Genomic DNA, 10,330 nt, shown 5'->3' with positions numbered 1-10,330 from the left:
GCTTCCTGTCTCTGTGACCACTGAGGGGCAGGTATTGCTGGAAGGGCATTCTGGGACTTGTAGTCCTGTGTGATGGCCACACCCCTCTGATCAGTTAGCCATGTAATTGGTGTCGTTTCACACGGAGCGCTCAGGAAGGTTAATCGATGTCACCGAAGCGCGTCGGTCTCGCTGAGGAACATTTACTAAACATTGGACGGCCCTTGGAGGATATTTTATGGGACCGTATGAATAAATAATGTGTGAGGAGATTTGTAGGACGGTGCCCATCGTATGGGGGGGTGCAGCTCAAAGCGATCGGGGGGATTGTTTAGCTTTAGCATCAGGTCTAATTTTTACCAAATGAGACCTAAAAAGTTAAAATGGGGAGAAAAAAAAAAGAAATCCAATCTGTACACATTCACAATACATTCACTCATCCCCCTTCTAGTACAGGAAAGTGCTGGATCTCGTATCCTCAGGGGTGGTGTCTTTTAGCCCCTCCTCCTCGTTTTAGAATATGATTGGTCAGCGGTATATTTTTGTGACCCCCGAATGTTTTTATTTTGCAGAAGTGTTTTTGGAAACCAGAAATCCTGACACGGATCATCCCTAAAATGTGAGCTCGCCTGTTCTCTGGTACCCCCAACCCCCCCACAGCCGGACGTCTCAGGGAAGAATGGATCGGAATAAACGAAACTCGATCGCCGGCTTCCCCCCTCGCTTGGAGCGGATTGAGGACAGCGTCGGGGGAGACGGGGGCATCGCACAGCTTGGGAGAGTTGACTCCTCGTCCTCCTACAGGGCCCTGATCAGCGCCTTCTCCTGCCTCACCCGCCTCGATGACTTCACCTGTGAGAAGATCGGCTCCGGGTTCTTCTCCGAGGTTTTCAAGGTAAGCCGGGAATTTATTATGATTGCATCCTGGGGTGACAACAGATTTATTCTGACTTGGTGACAACATTTATTATTGGGCGACCCCGGGGGATTCGGAGTGCGTCAGTCACTCCTTGTGCATCTCTTCCAGGGGGGAGGTGAGGATGATTCTCCTGACTGAAGAAACCTAAATCTGCCCTCCAGCCACCCCTTCAATAAATCTGACATTATCCAAAAAATGTTGTTGTGCATTTATGATACAGAAAAGTGATTAATAGAATAGTCAGGCATGGATTAAATTAAGTGACCGGTGCAGGGGTATGGGCTGGGTCACATGGCCGGGGCAGGGGGTGCTGACTGAGTCACGTGACCTGGGGCAGGGGGCGCGGGCTGGGTCACGTGACCTGGGGCAGGGTCTTGTGGTTTGTGCCTCATATATAGTAACCTTCCAATTCTGTGTTAATAACTTCGATCCCACATGAGATCCGGCAGTGGCGCTGAGAAGCAATCTGAGATAATGTTTTCTGTCTCTTTAAATGTCAATTCATTTCAAAGCTGGAATTATTTTATGTTCTCATTTCAATTGTAAATTATTTCCCAGTGCAGAGATAATGGGAGACACAAATTCATCTTTCTGAGCCTTTTCTTTATATAGCTCCCTCATCTTCCGTAGCGCTGTACAGAGCACACAAGGATAGGTGACCAGTCCATCTATTCATATGTTCCTGTTGTAAACAGCGCTATGAAAACAGATTGGGGGGGCTGACCTTGGGTGCTTACAATCTAAAGAAGACAGGGCCAACTCTAGGTAGGTGGTGATGGTGGAGGAGTGAATGTAGCTGGCTCTTGGATAGCTGGTGGTGGGGGCGGCAGGTGGGCGAAGAAGATCTGCAATATAACAGCGATGACATATTTTATGCCTATGTGAATAAATGCTTAAAGGGAACGATGGAATGTTTCCAGGACAAAAGAGGGTTCCAAAGAAGGGGACACCAGCATGAGAGGAGGTGGAGGGTAGAAACGTTTTATGTGCAGGGGGTGAGATCTGAAAAATCAGGGAGGAAATGTAATGGGGAGGGGGGGTGTCAGGTTATATCAGACTTTTGCCACTTTTTTAAATTGGGGAACCTTGGAAATAGTTTGGGGACATATTCTATAATTATCGTATCCACCAATCACAGTATATTAGTGTGGTGGTCAATAATAGGAATTCCTCTTACATTGCTGGCCATTGGGAAGAATGTCACCCTTTCAGATAGCCAAAAACATCATTGGGGTCACTTTTACTGACCTGAGGCACAAACTGCTCTTTGCTCAAGAAACCCCTAGCGCCCCCTGGAGGATCTCTGGTTGAAAAATGTTGGGTTATGGATTGCATTGGAAGTGATGATTAGCAGCCGGTGAGGGGCAATGGCACAGAGTAATGTTCATTAAGGTTTGAAGAGGTGCCAGGCAGTTGGTAGACCACAGAGGAGGCTGTTTCTGTAGTCCAGACAGGGTATGACCTGGACATATACAAGCATTGCAGTATCATGTATGAGGAAGGGGCAGATTTGTGAAATATTTTGGAGATTGAGTTTTAAGGTGAGGGTTGTATAAATGTCCAGAAATGGTGCCCCTTGTGGTGGCAATCAGAATTGGATTTATTCCATCGCTGTGTCCTCTCATAAACACCACTGGCCGGTGATGACTTCCTATGAGCGTCCCCGGAGAGCAGCTCAATGTTTCCGGTGAATTTGAGGCCGTGAGCTCTGTGTCCGTATCTCCCTCTCGCAGTTTATGACTTCCTCTAAAGGGCAGCTACACGAGCCAGAATTTTCATAAACTGGTTAATCTTTTTCCCAGAGCTGGAGGATGAAGATTGTGAAATGTTTAACACTGTTGGAATAAAAGAATAAAAAGGTGATTTCTGGCTTCTTTCACCCCCTTGTCATTTTTTACACCTAAAGCTGCATTAAAGGGACACTCCGTCCTGAGTCCTCTGTATCTGGGTGCAGAGGGGTGCTAACCCAGCACTGCAGATGTGCCCACCCCAGCAGATCCCCGACTGTCCCCTTGCACTGACATTTCTGTTGCAGGCACCTGGATAGTGAGAGGACCCCACCACTGGACAGTCAATAGGAAAGTCCACATGCCTAATAAGCAGTTATGTGGTCACCGTCCAGGCCTGTTTCTGGATGCAGAGGGCTGCTAAATCCAGTGCTGCAGGTGTGCCCACGGCAGCAAATCCCCCACCGTTGCCTTACACAGACATCTCTGCTGCAGGGACTTGGATCCTGAGAGGACCCCATCACTGTACAGCCAATAGGACGTATACAAGCTAAAAAAGCATTTAGGTGGTTACCATTCGGGTCCTTTTCCAGTTCTGTTTCTGGGTGGGGAGGGTCACTAAATCCAGCACTGCAGATGTGCCCACGGCAGCAGATTGACTGTCACCTTTGCACTGACATCTCTGCTGCCGTGACCTGTATACTGAGAGGACCCCACCGCCAGTCAGCCAATAGGAAGTATACAAGTCAAGCAGGCAGTGAGTTGGTTACCCAGAGATGGACCCCAGACGCTACTTGAAGAAAAAGAGTGGAAAAAGAGCGGGATGTCACTTGGCCACAGTTTTGGGTTAGTAATTGAGATTTGTAGCCTCATCCAAAAAAAGCCACTCGGAGGGTGATGATGATGATGATGATCCTCTGAGTGTCCCATTAGCCGCCTCGGTGTGGTTGCTGCCTCTTTTCCTGCCCCCCCTGCAGCATTAGGGCTGACCGCAGCATTTTTTGGGATCTTGCTCATTCATTTTCTTCCTATTTTTGGATTTCTGTAGGTTTACTTTTTGAAGCCATGCACCTGACTGTACAGCCGGGGAAATCATCCTCACCGCCTCGTGTCTCTGCTAATAGACCTGAAAAGTGTCAGCTCAGCAATTGTGTATTTTGGGACTGAATATTGAAGGGTTTATATATTGTTTATGGCTGTGAGGTTCTAGTTGAGGCTCCCATCTGCAGAAAAAGAACCAGTGCAATAAGGACATGCTGGTATTTGTGGTTCCTCACAAGCTCAGGAAAATATTAGTTGTCTGCAAGGGAAAGATGGGGGGTGTAAAAAATGTGCTGGCGATGTCACAGCTGTGTGGGCTCCGCCCACAAATCATTTTGGGTCTGGTTTATGTGATCACACATGATCTGAGCCTTTCTATTGGTCAAGCAGGCGGATGCAGAGCTTTGCCCCACGTGGGGCAGGGCAGGCAGGTGGTTAACCCCACTTGGGGCAGGGAAGCCAGGTGGTTTGCCCCACATGGGGCAGGGCAGGCAGGTGGTGGCTAAAAATCAACCACCAAGCTTTTCTTTATTTGAGTGTTTTATCTGTTACAATGTTGCAATATTCCAGTCTGAATAATATTTGTGCCTGGTGCATTCTTTTTACAAATATGCCAAATATTATTCCATTGCTGCATTGCAGAGATTTACCCTCACTTCCTGTGTGTTCACCAGGACAGGAAGGGCATGTTGAGAAAATAACCCCCCCAACCCCTATAACACAGCCAATAAATAGGGCTGTACCCCAATCATTGGGTATTACCCCTCTAGCTCTATTCAGGGTTACATTGGGATTGGAGGAGAGAGGTGGGAGGGGCATCTTGGGGTTATCCTTGTGTTCAGTACTGCCCTCCCATGCAGCCAGCGGCTCCTCCATGCGTGTCCTCCTTAGACTTTCCCATCGTCGCCACAAGACTCCACATGCCTCTGACACTGAGGGCCCGCATCCGGGTGACTAAACACATGGGCCCCGCAGGCCTGACCCCTCCCCGACACAGCTGTGCCAGGTCTGATAACACAAAACTTCATCACATCTGATTGATGAATTCGCTTTATTCCATTACAGATCTGCAGCTGGCTGCAACACTCAGCTGATAACGGACAGGACGAGCCGTCTGCTTTTCAGGCTTCCAATCAGATTCCAGATCCTCTCCTGCCTGCTTGTGTTCTATAGATAACAACCAATCTAGTGAATTAGCTCCAATCTTATAAAAGGAGTTCTGCATTTCCAGAGTTGTGTGATCAGTCCCAGGGTTATAGTAACAAAACATTGCATCTTGTGTAAGGGTTCCTATAATCTTCCAGGGCAGTAATAGTGAGGTCACCGCTCCGGCTGCTTGTAATTTGAGCTTCGGTTCTGTGCAGTTTTCTGGAAGAGATGTTTGGTTGGTAACAGGAGCAGGGAGATAAGGATGCTGCCTGTAGAGACTAAAGCTGCGTACACACGGCAAATTTTTCTCGCCCGATAATCGGTATCGGCCAATTATCGGGCGAAAATCTGCCGTGTGTACAGTCGGTCGTCGTCCATCGTCCGACGACCGTCCTGGCGGATCCATGGACGATGGACGACGACCGATCCTAATGAAAGGGAAGGGGAGAGCACGCAGCAGGGTGCCGCTCCGTCGCTCTCCCCCTCCCCTCTCCATAGAGCATGAACGGTGCTGTATGTACAGCATCGTTCATGCATCGTGCAGTCTTTTCTCGTTGGAAAGGATCGTGAAAGATCCTTTCCAACGAGAAAAATTGCAGGTGTGTACGCAGCTTAACATGCAATGGTTGCAGGGAAAGACATTTTAACGTCTATCTGAGCTCTGCATAGGATTGGACAGACATTTGTGACATTGCTCCGCACTGAAATCTAAGGAACCGGCTGCAGGGAAGAAACTCTGCTCTGTGTGCGATATACAGAAAATAAATTGATTTTCCCGGCTCCTTTTAGCTGGGCGCACCACCCGGCACTTTTCAGTAACCACCCACCTGTTCTGGGTTCAACATTGGATAAAGAATGGAACATTTCTATTTATAACGTGGCTTAAGTCTTCTGTAACATCACTGCAGTCTAATACCTTAGCAGTCTCGCATTTTTCTGAATCAGGGGAGCAGTCTCTTAGCAAGTGATGACAGAATAGTTGCAGTGTTGCATGTTCAGAGGTTGCAGATCTGCAGCTTTCAGTATGGAGAGATTTGGGGCATCCTGCATGTGGTGTTCGAGAAGCATTCTGGGTCTTGAATTATTCTTATCATACAGTATTTATATAGGGCCAACATATTATGCAGCGCTGTACAAAGTCCATAGTCATGTGACTAGCTGTCCCTCAAAGGAGCTCACAATCTAATGTCCCTACCATAGTCAAATGTAACTAATGTAGTCTAAGGTCAATTGAGGGGAAACCAATAAACCTAACTGCATGTTTTGTGTATGTGGGAGGAAACCCACGCAGACATGGGGAGAACCTGCAAACTCCATGCAGATAATGTCCGGGCTGAGATTCCAACCTGGGACCCAGCGCTGCAAAGGGCCCAACCACCCCCCTTCCGGTTGCAGCTCTATATTTGGGTTCCCCTGCACAGGTTGCCGAGGTCGGCGTTTTTCTCCTCCGTAATAATTTGCGGTGGGATTGGAGGGGTTGTGATTTTTTTCTTTGGATGGTCGATGTAACTTTGATCTGACTGAGGGAAGTTATTTAAGCCGCAGCTGTAATTCCTCATTAAAGTTACCTTTTCCGTAGCCGGAATGTCATTTATCCGCAGCCTGTAATTATGGAATCCGCTCATCCTGCCTGTCGGGGCAGGTCTGCTCTGCTACGCACCACAGAGACTTTGTGGAACGCTTCTGGCCGCTGCTAGTTCATTTGTGGAAATTATAACTGTATAACATTCATGCTGGATTCACCCATGGGGTTCACTTATTGGAGCGTTGGGGTGCTTGTTGCCCTTTACTTTGGAGGTCACATCCAGAATATAGAGCCCCCCTTCTAATATGGAGGTCCCATCCAGAATATAGAGCCACCCCCCTCTTCTAATATGGAAGTCCCATCCAGAATACAGAGCCCCTCTAATATGGAGGTCCCATCCAGAATATAGAGCCCCCCTCTAATATGGAGGTCCCATCCAGAATATAGAGCCCCCTCCCCTCTAATATGAAGGTCTTATCCCGCATATAGAGCCCTCCCTTCTAATATGAAGGTCCCATCCAGAATATAGAGCCCCCCCTCTAATATGGAGGTCCCATCCAGAATATAGAGCCCCCCCTCTAATATGAAGGTCCCATCCAGAATATAGAGCCCCCTTCTAATATGGAGGTCCCATCCAGAATATAGAGCCCCCCCCTCTAATATGGAGGTCCCATTCAGACTATTGAGCCCCCTCCCCTCTAATATGAAGGTCTTATCCAGAATATAGAGCCCCCTCCCCTCTAATATGAAGGTCTTATCCCGAATATAGAGCCCCCTCCTCTCTAATATGAAGGTCCCATCCAGAATATAGAGCCCCCCCTCTAATATGAAGGTCCCATCCAGAATATAGAGCCCCCTCCCCTCTAATATGAAGGTCCCATTCAGAATATAGAGCCCCCCTCCCCTCTAATATGAAGGTCCCATCCAGAATACAGAGCCCCCTCCTCTCTAATATGGAGGTCCTCTGCTATGCCAGCCTTGGGCTACTGCTGTGCATGGGCTATTAGCTTCCTCCATGTGGAGTTGGAGTTCTGCTTTTAATTTGCCGTTCCTGTGGCTGCATCTCTCCGTGTTATGGAAGTTCTGCTCTTTGATTAGGATTATTTTTTTCCTCCTGCAAAGTCCCACAAATATCTGGTAATCCTGCCACTGAAGTAGTGACAACAATGCTGCACTGCTCTTCAATTCAGAGCAGAGTTGTCACTCTTGTGTAAGCTGTCCCTCAGTGGGATGAGATGTATTGCAGGGGGTGTGGCTATCATTGTGGCCAGTGCTGATTTCACCAACCTGTACCATGCCAATGGCCACACCAGTCCCGCCCTTCTGGATTGACAGCCCTGACCCCTCCCTCTGACCTGCAGTGTCTGGGAAGGGGAGTGTGGGAGATGCGAATTAAGGAGGATTTGGCTTAATCAAAGCAGGGAAGTAAAATTTCTGGTGTTCGGAATCTCATAATAAATACGTTTGGGGTTTGTTTAGGATATCATACAGCAGCTTTTAGTTGTATTTTAATCTGAAATTTATAATAAATAATTCAGACTTCTCATTAACTAGGGCCACAGCATCGGGTTGCTTGATTCCAATCTGGACGATTCTATGTAGCCAGCGGGGGGCAGTGTTGAGCCTGCCTGCTCTGATTACTAATGAGCAGTATGGCTCTTAGTTGCCCCAGGGAGGGCTAGGTTTCCTTTCAATGCAGCTCATTCTTTCTTTGGGTTTTTTTGTCCGGGAAGAGCCAGCGTGCCAATAGCAAGAAATAAAATTGGCAATGAAAGTTCAGATTTGTCTCCGTCTGCCCTCCAGGCGAGAGAGATCATGGGAGAAATCACATGAATCTGCCCTCCATCCAGATATAACTCCAGCTGCTCCCCCGGCCGCATGTCAGTACATTCAGTTCCATGCAACGTGTAGGCAAGAAACGTTTCGTCTCCCATAGCAACCGGACCGATGACCTCTGCACTTAGAAAAGGAAAGGCGAGAAATGGGTGGCTGTTAGGAAAATTCTGTAATAAAGTTGTTTTGTCTTTTTTATTTGTTTTAAATTGTGACCCCATTGGGGATACTTTCCCTCACTTCCTGTTCTTTGGGTTACCTGTACAAGGTGTGGTTGTCACAGGCCGGGAAAGAGAAGACAGCCATACATTTTTAACCCGTGTCTCTGTTATTACATGATATCAGGCTCACACATGTGACAACGCTTGTGTTGTCACCCTCCGTCCATGCTGCAGGCTATTGACACATTGCAGATACACGGAGCACCGTTGTCACTCTCAGATCCTGGCACTGCAGGAGATCGGCAGCCCAGAGATGTAAATGGAAAAACGTGAAAGCCGAATTTATTGCGTGCTGATTGGTTAGGAAACCCAGAGCCATCCAGAGGTCACTGCTTCAGGGTTGTAGTCACTTACAAGCAGCACTTTTCCTGCCCTTTATTGCCCCTCCGGTGGTAGGTTGGCTGAGCCGCAGTGCTGCATTGGAGCCGCTTGGACTTTGCCTGTGGCCCTCGTTACGCAGATTACGTGTCAATTAGCTTGTGGCGTGCTGGATTTTCCCCTCCTGGCAGTTGGTTTGCTCTCGGATAATCGTCCAGTTTTCATTGCTCTCTTGAGTTTTGTTTACAGCCGAGCAGCCCATCCAGCCAGGCATCTCGGGAGGTGTAGATGTTGCTGGGATTTTTCCTTTCTGGTTTTCCTTGTATTCTGGGGGACTCCCGGACTGTATGAGGGGGCACTTTTGTGATTCCATAACCCCCACAGACATTATTGATAACTCCAGATGTCTCATCCATGTATCTGGAAAGTGCCGTCAGTGAAGATTCCTTTACAGGGCCGGTTACTCCTGGTCTGCATGCATTGATTGTAAGCTCTTCTGGGCAGGGTCCTCCCCTCCTCCTGTGTCACTGTCTGTATCTGTCTGTCATTTGCAACCCCTATTTATTGTACAGGGCTGCGTAATATGTCTGCGCTATATAAATCCTGTGTAGTAATAATAATAACTGATGGCAACATTGCAGCTGAAATACACCAAGCAGCCTAAACATTTCCCCATCACAGGTGAAAGGATCACATGATCTAGGTACAATGGTCCCTGACAAGGTGGAGGGGTATTATACGGCCTTCTATCTACATTCAAAATCATGACACCCCTGACCTGGGTACATAGGGGGAGGGGGTATATGGGACAGCAAGTGAACACTCGGTCTTCTTGAAGGTTTTATGATGGAAGCAGGAAAACTGGACAAGTGTAACCAGGGCCAAATTGTGATGTCTGGGCTTGAGGGGTCAGGGTACCACCAAACCGGCCAGGCTTGTAGGGTGGCCTTGGTATATTGTGGTTAGTATCCACCTAAGTGGGCCAAGGGGAACAGCTGGTCATTTGGTGCCAGGGCCATGGGTGCCGAGGCTCTCTATTCTGTCTGGTCAGATCCTAAAGAGCTCCTCACAAATTGCTTACATTTATAATGCTGGCTATGATAGAGAGGAGGCAGAACACACAGAGCATCACTTCTTGCAGTATTTGGGGGTTGTGTAGTCACAGACTGGTCGGAGTGCTCATGCTGAGCCCAGTCTTCTGCCAAAAGCACCTTCAATAGGCATCAAAACTGGTTCATAGACCAATGGTAGAAGGAGGGCCCGGTCTGATGAATCAGTTACCTTTTAAATCATGTGGCTGGCCAGGTGTGTTATTTACCTGGGGAAGAGATGGGTGCATTATGAGAAGAAGGCAGACTGGGTGCATTATGGGAAGAAGGCAGGCTGGCGGCGGCAGCATGATGCATTATGGGAAGAAGTCAGGGTGCATTATGGGAAGAAGGCAGGCTGGGGGCATTATGGGAAGAAGGCAGGCCGGTGGAGGCAGCAGGGGCCATTATGGGAAGAAGGCAGGCCAATGGAGGCAGCAGGGTGCATTATGGGAAGAAGGCAGGCCAATGGAGGCAGCAGGGGCCATTATGGGAAGAAGGCAGGTCAATGGAGGCAGCAGGGGGCATTA

The 10,330-nt window shown here is 48.3% G+C and overlaps 1 protein-coding gene across 1 annotated transcript in view; it reads left to right on the top strand.

The window, feature by feature from the left end:
- The window catches only part of TESK2 (testis associated actin remodelling kinase 2), a gene marked incomplete in the record, with an annotated part of 49,613 nt that overhangs the window by 4,928 nt on the left and 34,355 nt on the right, over positions 1–10,330 (top strand). The window contains 1 exon segment of the mRNA XM_072419295.1: positions 552–874. Within this exon segment, the coding sequence (XP_072275396.1) occupies positions 659–874 (216 nt within the window).

This window comes from Pyxicephalus adspersus, chromosome 8, assembly GCF_032062135.1.
Source record: "Pyxicephalus adspersus chromosome 8, UCB_Pads_2.0, whole genome shotgun sequence".
NCBI classification, from domain to species: domain Eukaryota; kingdom Metazoa; phylum Chordata; class Amphibia; order Anura; family Pyxicephalidae; genus Pyxicephalus; species Pyxicephalus adspersus.
This window is presented reverse-complemented; position numbering and strand designations above follow the sequence as displayed.